General features: G+C 50.8%; 4 protein-coding genes across 4 annotated transcripts; 3 read left to right on the forward strand and 1 right to left on the reverse strand.

The window, feature by feature from the left end:
• Positions 1–8,429: 8,429 nt before the first annotated feature.
• Positions 8,430–10,658, forward strand: BROUX77_002898 (uncharacterized protein; the record flags this gene model as incomplete). The annotated part of the gene is made up of 1 exon (XM_073747490.1): positions 8,430–10,658. The coding sequence occupies one exon, from the start codon at positions 8,430–8,432 to the stop codon at positions 10,656–10,658; it is 2,229 nt and encodes a 742-aa protein (XP_073607980.1).
• Positions 10,659–12,224: 1,566 nt separating this feature from the next.
• BROUX77_002899 (uncharacterized protein) lies at positions 12,225–13,517 on the forward strand (the record flags this gene model as incomplete). The annotated part of the gene is made up of 6 exons (XM_073747491.1): positions 12,225–12,243; positions 12,686–12,789; positions 12,891–12,930; positions 12,996–13,061; positions 13,117–13,416; positions 13,477–13,517. The coding sequence occupies 6 exons, from the start codon at positions 12,225–12,227 to the stop codon at positions 13,515–13,517; spliced, it is 570 nt and encodes a 189-aa protein (XP_073607981.1).
• A 1,026-nt stretch (positions 13,518–14,543) lies between these two features.
• Positions 14,544–16,989, forward strand: BROUX77_002900 (uncharacterized protein; the record flags this gene model as incomplete). Its single annotated transcript, XM_073747492.1, has 2 exons — positions 14,544–15,585; positions 15,653–16,989. 2 exons carry the CDS (start codon positions 14,544–14,546, stop codon positions 16,987–16,989), a joined length of 2,379 nt encoding a protein of 792 aa, XP_073607982.1.
• A 605-nt stretch (positions 16,990–17,594) lies between these two features.
• Positions 17,595–21,161, reverse strand: BROUX77_002901 (uncharacterized protein; the record flags this gene model as incomplete). Its single annotated transcript, XM_073747493.1, has 3 exons — positions 17,595–19,120; positions 19,226–20,777; positions 21,150–21,161. 3 exons carry the CDS (start codon positions 21,159–21,161, stop codon positions 17,595–17,597), a joined length of 3,090 nt encoding a protein of 1,029 aa, XP_073607983.1.

Genomic DNA, 21,161 nt, shown 5'->3' on the forward strand with positions numbered 1-21,161 from the left:
TGGGAGTACTGGTAGGTATGTGGTTGTGAAGAGGTTGTTTTTGTAAGCTAGTTAATGCGAATGAGACAAAGGTACAAGTGTGTGAATACAATGGGCAGCTCAATGGTGCGAGAATAGGTAGGGCCGAAGACGCCGCCCTTGCCCCTTTGATGTTTCAAAGGGTTTCCCTAGAAAGATGTTTGTACACAGTGTCCAGGGACGGAAGACCCTGTTTGATGAGCATAAAAGAGCACACTAATGTCAATCTATGTAAGCATAAGATGATTGATTGATGGCCACCCCAACAAGGTGCCAGCGCAGACTAAGACTTGGGATAGTACACAAGAAGTAAAGGATGCTCCAGACAGGTGCCCCTCTTTTGATAGGATGGGAGCCATACTATCCAAATGTAAGTGCAAGTAACATCGTGATACACTCATGTGTCCTATTGCATTGTTAGCTGCATCTTGGACAAAGAAGATGCCTGCTTCCTCTGCTTTCTTCAGCCAGTCGCGTCGTCTTCGCAGCAGAGCTCCTAGTGCGCTGCATGTCTTTGTTCTCTTCCTCTGGCTTGCTACTCTTGCCATAGGGAAAGTCGATGATAATGGCGAGCGCCCACAGCGCGAAGAAGGATATTGGACAGAAAAAAAGCCCCGCTGCATGTGTCTTGCCGGCCCGCTTCACCCTTCACTTATACAGGTTGTGTCTCTCCCTTGGGAGCGTAGGCGCCCCTTTTTAGGCTGTTCCGGTGCGTATTGACTTCCATGCCACGCACATGTGCATCATGGCTGCAGCTCTTTTTGTGGCCGCAGGCTGTAGTAGATGCAGGTCAAAAAGCCTCTCTTGCTGCATGGCCGACCGCTTGATAGTCTACAAGCGTAGGAGCAGTAGCGAATAGTAACAGTAGCAGGCTATAACTACTTGTACCTGTACGGTTGCAGTGGACGCAAAGACACGACAGAGTGCAACACGGCACCTCCAGTGCAGTGTCGGGCAATGCCATGCTAATAGTCAGCGTGTATGCATGCTACTTTGGCGCTGGGTCCTCTCGACGAGATGCAGGCCACACCACACGCCCATGCGATGTAATGCAGATTGCGATGCAACGTGGAACAAGTGTGGCCAAGTTTGGCTTGTCGAGAGAACGGATGCGACAAGAGGAAAGTGAAGGGTTGGCGGACTGACTGGCTGGCTGACGGCGGGTTGTTCGTTGTAGCGGGCGTGTATTTGTGCTTGTGCATCTGTAGATGGGGAGGGCGGTGTTAGAGTTGAGCATCAACGCCTTGTTGGCCAAGATCACGGCTTGGACCAGCCCCGATAAGGGTATATATGCACCGTATGTGCATAGGCAGCTCAGTGTGTGAGTGTGTGTGTATGTGTGAATGCCGCATAGCTGCATAGCTGCATGCTCGCCATACTTGCATATTCCGATTCGCCATCAGCTCAACATCTGATCATCTTGACGCCTTGCTGCCTTGCCTTATTGGCAGGTGGGCAAGAAGATGGATGGATGGATGGTTGGTTGGTTTAAGAGGGAGAAACATAGAGCACCTTCCACTTCTGAATTAGCACTTGTCTTTTTCAGGGCTGCGTGTACCGACGCGCTCCATCATCGGCCGATAACAAGCAACGGCCGCTCTACTACAGCTGGCTCCTTCCTGGGGAGTGAAGCCCTGTGCTCCACACCGCAGTAAACAAAGCCCACTTCCTTTTCTCTCGCCGAGCTCATCCTACCACCTTTTCTTCTCTCCTGTCCCCTTGCCCTTCGTCTCCCCTCATCTCATGGCGAGTCTTCTCGTCTCCTCGTCTTCTCGTCTTCTCGTCTCCTAGTCTCTCCATCTTCTTGTCTCTTCTCCTTGGCTAGTCGTGATTCGCATCAGGAGGCCCGATCTCCGAATGGCCATGTCACTTTTCAGATTTGGCACACAGCTCGCGCCAACGGTGAGTGGTCCAGAGGTTGCGACTTGAGATATTTATGGCATTTGACATGACGTTTTTTCATGGAGCTTTCACAATCCTTCGATGCAAGGAAACCGCTTTAGTTTTATTTTCCGCCTCACAGCTTGTCCCGGCCCAGCCTTCTCCCCCGGTTGTCTCGTCTAAGTGGCTGTTCTGTTCCAGCATTCCAGATAGACTTGCTACATGTCTCCCTTCCTTATTGACTGTGGATTCCATGAGTGTCACACTGGCGCTGATGCTAACTTCCTCGTTGCTGCCAGTATCACCAGTCTGATCTTGGTACAGCAACACTTCATCTCGTAGAATCTGAAGCTCATGTCCTCTTTGTAGCCATGTCCCCTTCCTCTCTTGTAGTTATCATTTACAGCCAGCTACCCTGGTCGCAGATTCTCCACAGAACCTATCAACACCCAAGTGTCCTGGATATCCTGGTATACACCCTCTGTTATCATTCCAAAGCTGGACATCGTCTGCTTGTATCGCAACTCCCGCCATGACCGACTATCATTTTATCTGTTACAGTACTAAGTCTGTGTGTCATTCGTGGTGGTAGTGCGTTTCGTAGCACTTAGAATTACTAACTAGCTAGCTATACTTGGGTACTTTTAGCACGCCTGTCCAGTATTTATGAGCTATATCCCAGGCCTTCACCAAAACACATTTGGGGCGGGGTAGAAGCCTTGGCTTGTAACGCACCACATCACCCTATCTCTGTGCATCTATGTATGTACATATGTATATGTCGAGATGCAACATTGTGGTATGAGAGTGCTTGAATGCGCACACTTCCATATGTAATTATATCTGCTAGACATGCCCATGCCCGTGCATACATATGTGATTGCATACGTACTCTTAGTCTCAACGTAAATATGTAGTCGTGCGCACATGTGAAGGAGTGACGATCTGTGATTGGAGATATGGGACTAGAACGGGCGCTTTAGCATCATCAGGATCGCCTCCGTGAATACTGGTAGGGGGTACATGTCACATGCACAACAGGCAAGCTCTCCGTTACTAGAAAGAAAAAGGAATACCGAGAGAACAAAGGCCAGGATATACTTGCACATATCAGCTGCAACCATGAAATTCACAGCAACTTGCTTGCAGTTTTACATGTTCTTAGCTATCCGCGGGTATGCGGAGCAAGACGAAGCTATGTGGCTGCATTGTCCGTTCACACCTGCATGTCCGGTGCCTAAGTTACGACTTATCTCCTAACCGTACGCCTTCAGAGTCTTTGTTTGGGAATAATTGGGAGAAAAGAGAAGGAATCGGGAGAATGGATTGCAAGTGATACAGGTAGCTATTTGTACGGGCTTTCTTACATATATAACTCCATCAAGACAAACAGATGGTTGCGTATGTATAATTAGTTAGTTATCGGTACGCTACATACTACATCTGGACCTGTCTCCAAGTCCCAGGGAGCGGCCAATGCTTCTGTTCTCACATCAATGAACTATTCGGTTAGATGGGCCTTAAGCGCAGTCATCGATGACTATCCACGTTGCTTTGGTTCTGTTGGTGTTTTTGCCTCTGTCACGTTAACACCAGGAGGGCTAAAACACACCCGTATTGTTGGGCCTGGGAAGTTGGTACAAGTAGAACAACAGATCATGTCATATTCTCAAGGGTAAAACAAATCAGCAAGCTCGTTCAACGACTAGTTAGATAGCCATAGCTATATATGTAGACATTTGTGTGTCAGGTTGATGGTTTTTTGTGCGAAGCTATATAAGCGTTTGGCTTAGTAATCTATGCGTGAAAGTACGGGCATAGAAATTCATGTTTTTAGTAGCAGCATACGAACATGAACTCGGATTACCGAATATTGAAGCTGGACACCACAGACCCTTGCCGGTGGCAATGTTCCTCAAGCAATGTGCCGGTCCTGTGTAACCCTGATCGGCCGCAAGTCGAAAGCCGACCGGCTCAAGTTATTAATCCTGGATACTCGAGGTGGCTAGAGACGGAAGCTTTTTGGGAGTAAAACTGGCCATGGATCTCATCTCACCATCTCAGAATTTAGAGTGAAGAAACAGGGCCTTGCGCAATATTACTGTCCGAGGTTTCCTGTGTTTCCAGGCAAACATGAACATGTTTTTGGTTCTTATTCCTCAAAAATCATGAAGTTCTACACAGGGGAAAATCAATAAGAAGCTACGCGAAGCCCCACGAACAAACGACTTTAAGAAAAAAAAAATCATTTACAAGTTGCCCAAAACTACAAACTGCTAGGAGAAAAGAGCCAGTCAGTCCAAAGAGTCAAGCCTAAACCGAAGTTTATCCCGAATGTTCTAATTGCACGTATTTTGCCGCCTCACCGCTTTTATGGGCGGCTCTGTTTTCTAGCGCTGAGTCTGTGGCCCGGCCCAACGATCGCACCCGGGTATGTAATATTTATACTTCTGATCCACCAAGGCAGGCAGCAAAAAAAAATTACTAACAGTGGAGCTCAACAAGACCGTATGAGTGGGGTTCCATTTGAAAATCTGCATGACCTTTGTCACCGGAACAAGGCCCGAGGCTACTTTCTTTTCTCTCTAAAAGAGACTGTGCTTCTGCATTCATTATCCTACACGCAGCGCGCCCGGCTACCTCACGCTTAAGGAAGAAAAGCCGAGTCTGGAGCTCGTTCGCCCAGTGTCAGAGACTCGGTAAGAACGGTACGGCAGGTCGCTATTGGAAGAGGGGCACGTCCCAATTGGCGGCCACGACTTTGCAAAAGAAAATCGGCATTGAGGTCACGAGACGATGAAGCTTTGTCGCTAATGCATCAGAGCGGCCAAAGATCGGGCGAGACCTTTTTCCTCCTGTTGGAGTGGGTGAAGAAAGCCTGGCCACGGCCAAGCGAAAGGTGCCGCCGCTATGGGCCACTATCACCAACTTTTTCACCTGTACATATGTAAGCAAGCATCTTGCACCTGTGCTTGTGCTTGTGCATTTGCAAATCGACAGACGCCAAGTCTCCGATTTCCTCTGGTTTCTCTTCTCTCGTTGTCTGCATCCAGTTGTGTTTGTTTTACTCCGACCGCGGCAGAACCTCGCTTTTTCATTGTTCCTTTCATCCAAGAAGCAAGGATACGGCTTTACAAGGACCCAGTTACTAGACGCAAATCAACATCTCGGGTTCCGGGTCAAAAAGACGGAAAACAAACGAGTGCCAGCAGACGTCATGGGAATTTCCCACCTGGCGGGAATCAGTGAGTTTGATGAATTCGCGCAATTTAGTCAGTCCTCCGCTCAGGAGATTCCTGTAGTTGTAACGTCACCGCGATATGGTCTACACAGCAATTAATTGTAGCGAACTATACACAGTTTTCATGTTTTTCTGACAACTGCCAGATTATTCTTATTTTGACAGCGAAGGCATGTAAATGTGGAGGCGAGTCCGTCTCTGTCCCTCAGCGCAATCCGGCACAATTTGTAATTTGTGAGCTGAGAGGCAAACACTCCCAAGTATTTGATAAATTCGTAGACAACCAACTACATGTGTGGCTTAAGCATATGAAGCGAGAAAATGCCCTGGGAGCCGAATTCTTCCAACTCTGACAACGGCTGGATGGGCAGGAGAATTCCAGTGTTGAAGTAGACGATGCATCGAGGAGCCGCTTGACTTTGGCTCTGCGATGGGAGGGATCAATGCCCCTTCTTTTCCAACCAAGTTTTCATGATGATTAGTGATGATTATTCTGGGTTCGGATGTGAAAGACTCCGAGGTTAGAAGTCAGTTAGCAGAAACACGCGCTGTTACAAGTGAAAATAAAAGTAGAAAAAAAGTGGCAAATCTCGGTTCGCCTGCTTGGAATGGCCTAGGCAGACCTGCCACGAACCCCTTGGACTCCCTTCGTACAAGTAATATTACTGGAAACGTGATGTATGTACAAATAGGCCTCTCAGGGCGTCAGGTAGTCTATTTACCGGTGTCGATAGAAGCAGACCGCTATAACAGAGCCTCCACATGCCTGTAAGAAAGGAATCAGCTGCAAGGGAGCTACGGCCAGTCTTTGTTCGAGCCGTAGTTGGTGGAACAAACAGGGCCCAGGGTGAAGCCCTAGAAAAAAGAATTCTAGCGAGGGCCTCTACGTTCTTCTTCCACTACACACAAAAGAAAAACCGGACATCCAGACTAAAAACTCAAGCACAACTCTACTGGACGCCTTGATCCACGAAATTGTCCTAGTTTGTCCCTGTAAATCACAGTGCATTTGGATACGTGTGGCACGCTAGTTCCTGACTAAATTCTCACAAACACTCCAGGTTGTTTGACTGTGTGCTGACAAGTTCTGTACGTGTGGTTTTTTTTATTCATTACTCACATGGATGTACGTGTGGTTGTTTGTACGAGTCAACCATAAATTTTCACATATCTGTGTGTTTGGTAGCACGCTTCTGGGCAACGCTGGCAGCCGGGAGGCGCTCTATATCGTGTGAAAAGAGAAGCTATATCACAATTATGTAACCACAGGACAACGTGTTTGACTGCAATCGCTACCAGCGGAAGGGGAGCAGCATAGACCACTGGGAAAGAAAAAATTGAAAAAAAAAAAAAAAAAAACAAGGAAAAAGAACACTTCAAACGAAATAAGGCTAGAGCTAACAGGGCTTGGTTCCTGTGGATTTGCGGGCACAGCGCTGAACCACTGGTGGGGACAGGGAAGGAAAAAGAAAAAAAATGAATGAAAAGAAAATCCCAACAATGTCAGAGAATTCTTGTATGGAGCTGGATCTACCAACTACGTTACCCAATATTATCCAACTATAATGACATGAACTGAATAAAAGTTGACTAATAATATGAGTTTATACTTGCGCTTCTGAGCTCCTCCCGGCATTCATGTGGAGAAGGAAAAAATTTTGAGTTGCAGCTGCCCTTTCTCATACGTGTGAGGGCTCGCTAACAAAGCAGAGACTTAGGGTTGTCACAGGGTTACTGCATCGGAAGTTTCTTTACGGTCAATATGTGCGTATGGATCCATTTCCATGCAGACTTCCTGCCAAAAATTGGTCTCACGAGCCTGTCAACAAACACCAAGTGGCAGATTTGTGGACACGAGGAAGAAAGCGAAGGCGAGTTCTACACTGAAATGTTCTTGTGGTGATGCATGCGTCAAACTGCTGGCATAAATCTCCCCCCAGCCAAGAACTGCAGAAAACAAAACATAGGCTCCTATGGGACTGCCAAGCCTTGGAACCAAGCCACTGCCGAGATCAGATTTGTATACTTGTATAGCTACAAGAATGAGCATTTGTTTTTCACCTTCTTGGCCATGTTGCGGGTTTTCGAAATAACGGCACAATAGAGGAGTAACTCGCAATACCAAGCCGTCCGGACGAGACAATGTACCAGTCAAGGTATTTGTGAACGTAGGCGCAGGTATTTTCTTGGTTGTTTACAGGCACAAGTATGAGGGCACAGGTACAAACAAGATCGCGACCAGACACATTGGGCATACATGTGTACACGTGAACCCTCCCAGCGACGGTTTTGCCCTGGTTCATCCGAATGGAGTTCTCATATGACATGTTCTGTTCTGTGCCCCCACTCAGCTGCTGGCTCACGCCCTTGTTGTACTGACTTACCTGGTGGACCCCCATTTTTTCTCGGTCTTCCTTTTTTCCGTTTTAGTGGCTTCCCCATCTTCCATCTTCCACCTTTGGCTGTGCATGCACCCACTAAAGCCACAGTGCACACCCTCCTGTGGGCTTACCCTAGGCCACTGGATGGATTTCTCTTCCATGATGAAGCCCTGGAAAAGTAAGCACACGCCATTCCCTCCCAAAGGTCTAAGGTCCAAGGTCCAAGGTCTGCCTTGAAGCCTTGAACGTGGAGTTGAGCGGCCCACCCCCCACTCCTTCTGGGCTTCTGGTGTTACTTTTTCTTCGGCGCCATCTTAAAATGGTTTATTTTATCGGGGAATTTTTTTTTTTCCCTCCTCGTACAAATTTCCTGTCCAATGCCATCCCACCTTCAAATAACTTCCTTTGAACTCCCGTAAGACCTCTCCTGTGGATTTTGGTCTCTCCCATCTCTGGTATTTGTATACTTCTTGCGCCTTCGACCTTTGCCTGTCGACTCTTGTACGCCTAATCATTCTTCTTCTCTTTTACATATTTGTCTTTTACCTGCCAAAGAGGCACCCTTCAGCTCTCCTATTCTCTCGCGGTAGCGATCATGTTGATGCAGTTATAGCCGTTTTGTCCGTCGACGGGCATCTTATTTCTTCTCAGCTTTATTGAACCTCCAAGTGCTTGCTGTGCTCTTGCTTGGGCTTGACTCAATAACAGCCTCTATACCGTTTAATTATCGACAGATCTTCTCTTCCATCCCACCTTACATAGACCAACAAACACCCACAACGCCCTTCTGCTCCCATTCCACATCTACCCGCTGTGTGCTAACCAGAGCATCTTCACCTTCTCTGCCGCTTTTTGCTCTCTACTTCTACTCTTTCATCTTTCGACCTCACACTCGCACATCCATCGCCATGTCTGAACGCGTATCACATACCGCCGTCTCCAGCGCTGGTGTATGGGATTCACAAGCTTCCGCCCCCTCCGCATTAGAAGATGATCCTGCTGCCGACGTTGATGAGCCCCCGGACAATAGAAAGTCCAAGTCTACTCTCTTTACCAAGGAAACGATCCGCCGCCCTTCATTTCTGCAGGCTCGCTCTCTTCTCACCCTTGCTCTCCAGCACGATGATGACGATGATGACTCTGATCACAACGACCGGTTTGACGATTGTGCCCTTGTCGAGTGTCAGCGCTCGCTGAGTATGTCGTCTGCTGCCGACCTCACTAGCGACACTGGCCTAACCAGCCCTTCTCGTCCCAACACTCCCAGCCCTCCTCCCCCCGAAATGGTCCATGGCGTCATTGGCCGCCGCGTTTCGATTGCTCTATCGGACATCAGCTCTAAGAAACGCATCTCCTTTGCCTGCGGTGCTGCTCCTAAGAAGGCTAGAGTGAGACGTATTTCCTTCGCTTCCGCGAATATCCACGAGCAGCCTACTATTGCAATCGACGAGCCTGCTCCCCGCCGCCCCTGTATCAAGTTTGCCTGCGGTGACACTAAGGCCTCTGCTATCAAGGTTTCTAGAAACCGCTGCGTCTCGCCTCCCCCTCCAATTCCCGTCAGCTCATCTGTTCAGGCCGCTACTGGTCACCCAATTATTGTCCCGCCTGCCGACCCAGCTTCCACTTCGACCATTCACGCCTCACTCCCCCGCATTCCCATCCAATCTCCGCCCAACGCCATCATTCGCAAGATTGCCCCTCTGCCTTCTGGTCCCAAGAAGTTCCAGATTGATGAGTCTGCCGTGAAAACTACCAAAAAGTCACAGTACTTCCACACCTTTGCTGGAAATACTTTTGAAGAAGATGACTGGATGGAGTCAAAGACTCCTGTTGGCAAGAAAATTACCATCAACGACACTCTCGTCAAGGAAAACGCCATTCGTCGCCTTGCCAAGGATGTGGAGGATGAGGAAGAAAACGAGGATGAGGAGGAAGAAGACCGAAATGACGAAGAGGATGAACTGGACGAGGACAATGAAGACGACATTGACGATGCTGAGGCCGATGACGAGGATGAAGATGAAGATGAGGACGAGGATGAAGATGATGACGACTTCGACGGATACCGCACTGACGAAGAAACCGGATTTGCTTCGTCTGATGAGGAAGACGAGGATTTTGATTTCTCGGCCATTCCTAAAAAGGTCTCTGCCTCTTCCTCCTTTATCATCAACAACACTTGCAAGCCCTCCGCAAAGTCCATTAGCTCCAACACGTCCTACGGATCCCGTGGCATGCCTAAGCAGAAAAGACGTCCCTCTCTTCGCCCCGGAACCCCCGAGCTGCCTGACAATACTGACTTCGTGTGCGGTACCTTCGATGAGGACCGTCATCTGGAAAATGCTTACATGTCCTGCATTGAAAAGCGCCGCGTGGAAAAGCTGTGTCTAATCCCTCAGGATATTGATCCCAGTTTCCCCGCCTCCGACCCTGAAGATGCGACTGAAAGCATTTTTGAGGCTCTCAAGTCAAGCAGCGGCGAGCACAACATGACGCATGGCGACTTGGATGATCTCAGCCATGATCAGGAACGCCCTGGACGCCGCAAGAGCAAGACCCATTCACCCAAGCGCCTTCACTCGCCTGCACCCAAGGGACTCGGTAAATCACCGGCGCCACGCCGCATGTTTTCTCCCCCGCCCAAGTCCCGCCGCACAGCTGAGCGCCACTCGCCCAAAATGCGTGCGCGCTCGCCGGTTCCCTTTGCCCTTGGCCGCGCACCCATGTCGCCTTTGGTTTCGCCCACTGGCGGCATCATGGCCCTGCCGCTGCCTCGCATACATGGACTGGCTCAGACCAAGTCGCTGCCCCGAGCAGGCATCACATTCGCCCCGCCACCCGGACAAAAGCATCGCAAGGGCCGCTCTACCAACAAGAAGCATGTCCGCGGCGCCATTGATATTATCAAGGGCCTGGAGCGGAAGCGCCAGAAGCGCAAGGAAAAAATGTACCAGGAGTACTGCAACCGCGCACGCAAGGGCCAAAAGGAGGGCTGCAAGATGCTGCCTGGCGAAGGTGCCGAAAAGATGAAAGTCATTGGCCTTTTGCAGTCCGGCAAGAATCTCTCGCAGGTCAAGGCCCAGCTGCAGCAGCCTCCGGCTCCGCAACAAGGCGGCAACTACATGATGTCTGTATAGTTTGCCGGCCGGCTAAAACGACTTGAAATTCTTTTCTTTTTTCCTTTGTTATATCTCCACCCCGACTTTTCAGTTTTTCCCTTTTCCTTTTCTTTATCATTTAGCGATTCACACACTCATGACATGGGCGGAGCCTTTTTTTCTGTTTTTTCTTACGTTGATTTCCCTTCTACATGCGCACTCACCGTGTGAAATCTCTCCATTATCTCATTGTTGTTACTGGCGGCTATGTTTTTGATTCTCGGGCCTTTTTTTTTTTTTCACTTTGTTGTCTTCAATACGGCGTCTGTTGCTTTCTTGTTATTTTTTTCCGTTTGAGAGGAGTTTATATGTCTTCTTTTACTATGGGCCTTGCCTTTTTGGTGGGAGAGTGTCTGTACAGAGACTGTCGGCTTTCCCACACTGTTTAGAGGAGTCTTGGTCTTGGAGGAGCGTCTTGATCTCGCTTTCTGTTTATGCTTTGGAGTTTCTTTTCCGGTTCTCTTCTATATTGAAGGGGTCGACCGACTTCTACAACTTTCTTGAAGCATGTTGTTAGATGGTGGCGTCACCTTTGATGTATATACTTTTCAGTACACAGCAACGGGTTCCTGACCGTTATCTTTCTTTTTCCTTCTGCCATCCCCTTCACTATCACGAAATAAATGTGCTTTTGGATACAAGCTGTGGTCACTTTAGCGTGTTTGATTTGCATTGTGCTGTGCCTTTTTTGTTATTTCTTATGATCAGCCTTACGAAGAGCCACGCCGTCATGATGTTTTTACATAGTTTCCTAATACACAAGAACTAGTTACAAGGAACAAACAAATCTGATGTTTACTCATCGTGTCTCATGATTGCGGCGCTGCCTCTGTGGCAATGCTCTGCCCTCGGTCGCTTGTCATCGTGACGTTGTTTTGTGTTGGGCACATGCTCATGTTTAACAGCACAGCAGCTGCTGACAGCTGACAGCACTAGTAGCTTGGGGTTTATCAGGGTGCAGCCAGCTGACAGCTCGGTGACACCTGACCCCTTAGGCCGCCCAGGCCGCTTTTTGGGGCACCAGATAACCAGATAACGGTAGCTGTGGTGTCTAGAAGCTTCACCGAGGCGTCTCAGTAGGTCCAACGTTTCTGTGCTTTGCCTGTACTTGTACGCCGAGCCTTGGATCCCTCTCTGAACCGGATTACAGTTCTTTGGCTCTGATATTTTTCTCCTTCATCCGTCAAATCTTGCTGGCTTTGTTGCCTTTTTACAGCTTGTAGGTTGTACCCCCATCGTCATCCCACCAAGCCAGACAGAACTCGCCTCCATCTCTGTACCCAATACCCAAACCCTGGACTTTGGATCAATCTTGCCATTATTCTTTCTGGCTAGGTGTCCTTTTCAATCACACCCTTCTTGTGTTGTTTATTCTTTTGAGCCAAGTGAAATTGATTACTTATACGTTTCTGGAGCCCCATTCCGTAGTGATCCTGAAGCCCGTGTCCATCAAGTTTCTCTGCGCCCTGAATTTATCATCGATCAAAACCGATCCCGAACTCTCTCCATCCGCAACCCCCGACAACACCGCGAAAACCCGACATCATGTGGATTATTAACTGGTGTATGTGCCATCCAATGTTCCTGACGATAGCTCTTGCACTTCCTCTTCCTCTTCCTCTTGATACCACGGGCACCTCCCGGCTGGCTTAATATCGTCCAACGCCTGGGTTATATGCTTGTGCGCTGAGTGTCGTCCGCCCTATCAGCAAGGCTGTGAGGACACACCGGCATGCTCGCATATCCGACCCGGGCGTGGGAGAGGGGGAGCCTGCGCCAGCGGCCGGCCAGCCTACAAATGGCGTACCAGGGCAAAGCTTGCGCACACTGTACCGCACGCTTGAACCTTGTACTTGCATTGGCGACCGTGGTCTGCTGGGCGCACGTTCTATCAGCGATTTCCCCTCGTCGTGCAGCAGTGGCTGAGGCTTGGTTATCATTGCACGGGGGAGGGAAGTGCGATCGTCTCCAATTTTTGCGTCACTGACATGTGAATCGGTTTCTAGTCTACGATGTTTTGTCATCGCTTGGCTTGCTGAACAAGCACGCCAAGCTGCTCTTCCTGGGCCTGGATAACGCCGGAAAGACTACTCTTCTTCACATGCTGAAGGTAAGCAGCTACAGGTTGGCTCTGCCACGCGGGAGATTTGTCTCCAAATATTCGCCGACTCGCAGTGCAACACTTGCTAACCTAGCAATCCTCCTCTATAGAACGACCGTGTCGCCATCCTGCCTCCTACCCTGCACCCTAGTATGTTGTAGCCGATGATGTCGTCCAACAGCGTAGTATCGTGTGCTAATCGATACCCCTCTTAGACTCCGAGGAGCTTGCCATTGGCAACGTCAAGTTCACCACCTTTGACCTGGGTGGCCATCAGCAGGGTACGATCTTTTAACCCCAGCATCCAGAGAAAGTTTACTGACAAGCTATATACAGCTCGTCGCCTGTGGAAGGACTACTTCCCTGAGGTCAATGGCATTGTCTACCTAGTCGATGCCAAGGACTTTGAGCGTTTCCCCGAGGCCAAGGCTGAGCTTGATGCTCTGCTTGCCATGGAGGAGCTGAGCAAGGTGCCCTTTGTTGTTCTGGGCAACAAGATTGACCACCCCGATGCAGTGTCAGAGGATGAGTTGCGTCACCAGCTGGGTCTGTATCAGACCACCGGAAAGGGCAAGGTGCCTCTGGAGGGCATTCGCCCCATTGAGATGTTTATGTGCTCCGTTGTGATGCGGCAAGGTAAGAATATTGACGCTGGAAGTCTGCTGGAAAGCCAGTTTACTAACTGTAGAACAACAGGATACGGCGATGGCATCCGGTGGTTGTCGCAGTACGTCTAAGCTGCTATAGCGGTATTTACCGAATATACAAAACCGGCACGCATGTGCTCTTGTCACGGATGCCATGGACAACGCACGCATACGAACACTTCTTTGCCCGGATATCATGATACCTTGAGGATGTGGAGAAGTGGGGGGTGGGCGATGTTTGCTCTCTGCTGTCTGGTATAGCTAGTAGCGGCACCATGAAGCAAGAGGGTTTACGTATAGCGAGATGCTGCTCGCAAACACCGTCAGGTTTTAGGGGGGCGAGGCAGCGCAGGAGGGAGCCGGGGAACAGAATAAATGTACCGCAGAGTATTGGGTGGGTGCATTTCTGGCAATGTTCTCTTGGGTGTTTTCATTTCTACTCCCATGGGGAGCTTCTGCTACTGGATATTAGTCTTCTTTTTGTGCGTGTTATAATGACCATTGTTTCTTGTACATATACGCGAGAAAAACGTCATGTGAGGTATGATGTATGGTGGCCCAAGATCTAGAAGCTTGGGGAAGCCGAGAGAACTACGCAAATAAAAAGGTACTTGGTCCTAGGCTGTGGTGCCCATACAAACTCGAGGTACCGAGATGGCGACAAGGCAAGCGATTCGTTGGGGGAAGCAGCCATCGACGTCACCTACCTCGTTTTGGTCATTTCCATTTTGACTTTTTGGCACTTGTAGCCTTGCGGCGGTGGCGCCTTCCCTTTTCAGAATTGCTGATAGCTACATACATACATATGTACGTATTTGAGTCGGCCGTGTTTTTTTTTTATTTTTTTTTCTTTCTTTCTTTCTTTTTTTTTGTGTCTCGTCTTGTCTTGTGTGCCGCGCCTATATCTCGAGATATTTTATTCCCTCGAGTAAACCTTGGCTGTCACCGCCGGGTTTCCCTTGCGCTCGATTTCTTTTTTTTTTTGCTCTTGGTTTGTTTTCCTGGAATTCGACCGCAGAAAGAAGAGCTTCTCCATGCCTGTATGCATTGTGACGCAATACTACCACCGCCACCGTCGAATATTTGAGCCAACCGTGCTTCTTCTTCTCCGTTCCAATGGCCTCCAGACCGCCCTCTAGATCGCCCTCCAGAGCTCGGGGGAGCCCCGACAGCCCGTCTCTCAAGCCAATCGGCCAGTATGAGGGATACCCGCCAGCTTACGGCTTCGTGCAGGCCGGCTTCGATCCGCCGAGCACGTCAGACTTCACCACCGACTTTTGCGACCCGGCTCATATGGAGGCTTTTGAGCAGGCTCTCGCAGTGCCAGACTCGCTGCTCTCCCCGGCTTTGTCCTCGCCATACGACACGCACACGGCTTCTCCTACACAGTATCGACGACAGAGCTTCATGCTAGACCCAATATCTCCCACACTCTCAGCCAAAGGTCCTCTTTCACCACCTGCAGTTCCCACCGGCCCCGATGTAGCAGCACCCGATTATCTGACGCCAGCAAAGGCCATGTTCTTCTCGGCCCAGAACGACTGGGCGCCGGTAAACCAAAGGGTCAAGCGTCCAGGCGCCAAGACTAAGCCGAAGCCGAAGCTGAAGCCAAGAAAAGAGAAGCGGCCACTCGCCCTGCTGCAGGGCCAACGGACTAAGGACGAGACACGCGAGGGCGTCTTTTACTCGCTGCTCAAGTGGCCGCTGTTTGCGGGCATTCTTGGCGTTTTGGCTTTTGAATGGCTGGCCTACCTGCTCACACGGTTTTACATCTGGTGGTATGAGCATTTCTTCACATGGCGCGGCTCGAGAAACGTCTTACGCCAGCGCCTACAACGCGCCACAACATATGACGAGTGGGTTGAGGGCGCTAGCCGTCTGGACGACTTTCTCGGCAGGCAGAAGTGGAAGCAGGACGACAAGTTTGCGTACTATGACTCAGCTACGGTCCGTAAGGCTTATACACAGCTGAAGAAGCTTCGTCCGCTGGCTGAGCAGGCCGATGCAAAGGGCAAGAAGGAGTCATTGGCGGCAAACGAATTGGCAGCGCTGCTTCAGAGCTGCGTGAAGAACAACTTCTCCGGGGTCGAGAACACGAGGTTGTACAGCCAGACATACCATGGCACGAAGAACTTGGTGCAGGACTTCCTAGACGAGTGTAAGTTGAACCTTAGGATGGCGCAACTGTGGGTTTCATAGGTCTTTGTGCTAACGTCTCTCCATAGTATCTCGTTGTATCGACTGGGCAGCCAAGTCTCCCTCGCTCTCCAATGATCGCCGCCACGTTCTTTTTAAGCATCTCTCGACAAACTATGGCCGGACAGCTCTCTGCCTCTCAGGCGGTGCCACATTCTCATTCTACCACTTTGGCGTTGTCAAGGCGCTCCTTGATGCTGATCTTCTGCCCGATATCATTACAGGGACCAGCGGTGGCGCCATGGTCGCAGCGCTGATTGCCACACGCACCAACGACGAGTTGCGCCAGCTGCTTGTCCCCGATCTAGCGACCAAAATCAACGCCTGCAACGAGCCGATTACTACCTGGTTCCCGCGCTGGTGGAAGACGGGCGCCCGCTTCGACGCTGTCGACTGGGCGCGCAAGTGCCAGTGGTGGACTCGCGGCTCAACGACTTTCCGTGAGGCGTATGAACGCACCGGGCGCATCCTCAACGTCACCTGTGTCCCAGCCGACCCCCATTCGCCTACCATCCTATGCAATTATCTCACCAGTCCAGACTGCGTGATCTGGTCGGCCGTCATTGCGTCGGCCGCAGTCCCGGGAATCCTCAACCCGGTCGTCCTGATGATGAAGATGGCTGACGGCAGCCTGATGCCCTACTCGTTTGGCCACCGCTGGAAGGACGGCAGCCTGCGCACCGACATCCCCATCCGTGCGCTAAACCTTCACTTCAACGTCAACTTTACCATTGTCAGCCAGACCAACCCGCACATCAACGTCTTCTTCTTCCACTCACGCGGCTCCGTCGGCCATCCCGTCACACACCGCAAGGGCAAGGGTTGGCGCGGCGGCTACGTCGGCTCGGCCATTGAGAACTTTTTGCGCCTCGACATGATCAAGTGGCTGCGCTTCATCCGCAGCACCGAGCTGCTGCCGCGCCCTCTCGGCCAGGACTGGTCCCAGCTCTGGCTGCAGCCCTTCAACGGCACCGTCACCATCTGGCCCCAGAGCCGCCCCGCCGACCTGCTGCGCATCCTGTCCGACCCGGACTGGCCCATCCTCGCACGCATGATCCACGAGGGCCGCCAGAGCGCCTTTCCCACGCTCAAGTTTGTCCAGAACAGACTCGCCATCGAGCGCCGCGTCGAGCGCACACGTGTCCAGTCGCGGCAGCGCCGGGCCGGGACGACTGCCGCCGCTGTGGGCGTACGCGGGGCTCTTGATTGTGCTCCGGGAGTCGGCGGCATCGGCGTCGATGGAGAGCCGCCGGTTGATTTGATGAGCGAGGATGAGATTCAACATATGCTTGAGACCCTAGACGCACGGCACTCGAGCAGCACGGCGTCGAGCGAGGTAAGCATGGACGAGGAGGAGAATGAATGAACCGGGGAGAAAGGAAGCCGGGTGTTTTAGATTTCAGACAAGGGCGGTACTCTGGCGAGATATACTATTAGCAGATCTTTGTTTTTGTTTTTCTTTCGACTTTTAGGAGAAGTCTGTTCTGTTTTCTTTTTTTTTTCATGGTTATAGCATCACTCAGCATGGAATACACATTACGAGCGAGCATTAATAGAGCAGCTCTGGCACATCGGTCTCTTTTTGAACTTTTTTTTTTCCCTGGGTATTTTGTGCATTCGTATTAAAAGGATAAGGAGGTTGCAAAAGAATAACTAGAAAAAAAAACAAGAGGACTTCTTCTCAAAGAAAAGCATCTCTCCGTGATATGCGACGCGCCTCCTCCTCTCCGCCCTTCAGCTTCAACTTTTCTTTTCAAATTTTGAGTGTGTATCTATGTGTATAGATCCATGTTTTGTTGATTTTGTTGTATTCCATCGTGTCCATCATATACTATACCATGCTTCTCTTTTTTTTGCTTTCTTCCTCTTTCGTTCCTTTTTCTTTTTGAATCTTACATTCCAAACTTCCCCCTTGCATTCCCTCCACCCTCTCTTGCCCAGAACCTATTCATTCTCCTCCTCCTCCTCCTCTCACTGCCTGCGGCTCTTGACGAGCTGCTGCAGATACAGCGCCACAGACTTGCGGTCTTTTGAGCTGGCCAGACGAGTCAAGAACTCGGCTGCGTCGAAGCCGAGCTGCGGCGCCATGACGCCCTGGATGTTCTGGATGTAGGCTTCGCCGATCTTGAGGTAGATGGTCTGCTCGAGCGAGATGATTTCGTTGAGCAGCTGGCGCTGCTGGGCGTCCGTGTCGGGGCGGAAGTTGGCGTCTTGCACGACTTCCCAGCCGACAGTGTGGAAGCGCTCCATAAGGAAGCTGTCGAAGCCGGGGATCGTGGGCGACGGAGCGCCCGACGGCGCCGTGGGCGGGTCGGAGATGGTGGTTAGGTCGGGACCGCCCCAAATCTGGGTCATCCGGGTCATCACGTTAAAGCCCAGGCGACTCTGTCCGACATCCTGGCCTAAGCTACGCGCAATGCTAAGGATTGAGGAGATTATTGTCTCGAAAAAGTGCTGGTTCTTTTCGCTGATGAATACACTCTCCAGGCCGTTGTTCAAGATGACCTGGAAAAAGGCAAGGTACTCGCGACGAAGCTCCAGAAGTTGGATCTCGTCATCAGTGCCGGCCACTGGCTCGTACAAGGCAGTGTGAATACGCTGCACCAGGGGAACCAAAAGCACATTGAGAATCTCCAGAATCTCGCCCTTGAAGTTGTGCATGAGCTGGCCGACAAGACGCAAAAAGAAGGATATTTCGTCGTTGGCAGAGTTGCCCGACATGAGACCGTCGATCCACTGGGGAAGCTGAGGCAGCATGTTGGAGCCCATGACAGCCAGGAACCGCGAAAATGTTGACCGCGAAGCCTGGCGAATGTCGTGGTTGAGCTTGAGCTGGCTCAGGGCAACCAAAACAACCTCGGTAGCCCGCGAGAATACTTGCACCACTTCGGCGGGAGCTACCTTGGGCTTGTTCTCCGCCTTGCTAGCACTGGTGATGGCGTCCGAGAAGCCAGGAGCCAGCATGCCCAGAGCCATGATGGAATGGTGCACTTGGAGAAGCGCCTGGGCATCGTTGCCAACAGCCTTGGGGATATGAGCCTGGATGTCGGCAAAAATAGGCTCCATGATGGAACTAGCATAGAACGCCTGGCGGTCAGCAGGAGTAGCGCTGGTTGAGGAGATGAAGCCGATGGCCTCAAAGAGGTTCAACTGGCTGGTGAACAAGGCATCAGCAGAATGGTCGCTCTCATCAGAAGAAATATGATCATCAGCATCCTCACTGTTGGGAACTTCAGCCTTGATGGGCAGAAGATCTCCAATCGATTTTATCACTCCCTCGGCAACGTTTCCAATCTGGCCGCGCAGCTGCTTCACAAAACGGGCAAACAGATACCAAGAGCGCGATTTGATGCGAATGTGGTCGTGGTGGACAAGGCGAATGAAGTTTTCAAGAGCGATAGGGATCAGGTCGTGGTTAGCTTCAAGGACGGCACAGTAGCGAACACAAATCTCCATGTACTGGATGAGAATTGCCGGGTGGGGGTAGCTGGCGATTCCTGTGTTCAATAGTAATTAGTACAATGGACGCTGAAATTTACACGATCCGCCTCAATGTTATCAGGTAGGAAACCCCAAGTATGTTTTTCGTGGATAGAGCTTACCAGAATGAATCATGCGCTTCATGAGAATCACAAGTCTCTCCGACGCCGCGGTTGAAGGCTGGTTCTTGGCGGTCAAGCCCTGGTTGGGCAGCGCGAGTTCACCAAACAAGAACATCTCATACAGAGCCAGGTCGAGGTCACGCCAGTTCATCTGCGCGCCCTGCTCGTCCAAAGTCTGGAAGGAATTGCCAACAACGTTACTGAGAACCTCAATGTACAAGTCCTGGTCAATGGCGGCAATGGATTTTTGCAGGTTGTGGAGCTTTCTCCGCAGGTCCTCAAACTCGGCATCATCCGTCTGGGTGTCTTCACTCGCCCAGGTTGATGTCTCATCGTAGCGCATTTTGAAGATGATGGCGTTCAGGATTGCCGGCAGCATTTCGCGGTATAACGGGGTGACAGTCTTAAACTTGCGAATGGCGGTGAGAAGGTCAGTCAGCGAGGGGATAACTGTCGAGCAAACCTCGTCGTATTCGTCGGAGAAGAAGCGCAACAGAAGGGGGATGAAGTTCTGGAGATGTTGCTCAGCCATGCCCTTGACTTCGATTGTGACGTTACTGTCGTCAATAGCCTTGACAACATCCGTCATGACCGAGTTCACCATCTTAGCCAAAGCCTCGGCAAGGTCAGTGTCGTAATTTGGTGTCGACGCGAAATCGTTGAGGGGAGGGCTAGCAACGAGTTCAGTGCAGATTTCTCGCAGTTTAAGGAAGGTGATGAGTTCCATCTTGTCGGCAGACTTCATTTTCTTGCTCACGATTTCGGCCAACGTCTCGATAGCGACGTCTCTGATCTTGTCCTCGCGTCCATTGGGGTTGGGGCGTCCGACGACAGGAAGCAGTAGGCTAAGCATATCTTCGCTAATGACCAGAGAAATATCCATCCAGCTCACCCACTTTCCAATAGCTCGCAGAATCATTTCGACAATAGCATCATTGCTGGTGGAGTAATGGGCCAGAAGATCGCGCCACGACTGGGCAATCTTTTTCATGTCTTGCGCTCTGATTTGATCCTTGAGTTCCGTGTTACGTTTTGCTTCTTGGGGGTCTCGAGACAGCATCATGTCGGCGATTTCATCGTGAATAGAAGTGAGGATTCGGAGATACAGCACCACACCGGGGGCATTATCAGGCTGTGAACTTCCGGGCATACGGGTCAAAGCCAAAAAGTCGTCGATAAAGGACGACCAGCCAGTGCGGTACAGGAAAACAAAGATGTAGGTTAATGACTGGCAGAGCTTGTTGCGGATGGCTGGGCTGTCGATTCGGCTAGCGTCACCAGATCCATAGACACTCTGAACATACTGGAACAGAGTGTCTTTGAAGTACCCTAAGCTCTGTTCATGCAAGTTGTGGTTATGGATGGCATAGTTGATGATGTCGAGACTGTACAGGCGGGTCAATTCACTAGCCCTGGGTTCTCGGGTGAAGAGACGGAGAGCAGCCTCCCAGGCTTGTGTGTTGGAGCGGAGCTGAAGAATGTATCCTACGGCCTGTCCTTTGAGGTCACGGTCGGAGTGGGGGTTGCCGGCAATCTCAACGGCATTTTCAATCTGGAGGGCACATCACGGGCCGTTAGCATTCGTCACGTGAAAGGAAGTTCTAAGCGACAAAGAAAAGAGGCCAGATGGGGGAGGGGGGCAGAGGAGTAAGCCACAACATTGGTTGGTGGAGCTGGCAAAGCATGTATCGGACGCGGTAGGGACCCATGCGGTGTCACGGCTACAGCTATTCAATATCTGGGGCTAGGAAGCATGGTCTTTTCGAACCCGCGCCGACGCTTTCTATGTGTTTTTGCTCTTGGGCTGCTTGATGCTAGGATCTACTTCACGGCCAATCATGGCGGGGAAGATCAAGGCGGGGGGTGGGCAAGGCCATCCATCCGTAGATGACGACACAGCCAAGGAAAGCAGACTGGAACTCACCTCGGCGTCCAT

Source organism: Berkeleyomyces rouxiae (assembly GCF_048999995.1).
Source record: "Berkeleyomyces rouxiae strain 22BRR77 chromosome Unknown BrBRR77_ptg000002l, whole genome shotgun sequence".
In the NCBI taxonomy this organism is placed as follows: Eukaryota; Fungi; Ascomycota; class Sordariomycetes; order Microascales; family Ceratocystidaceae; genus Berkeleyomyces; species Berkeleyomyces rouxiae.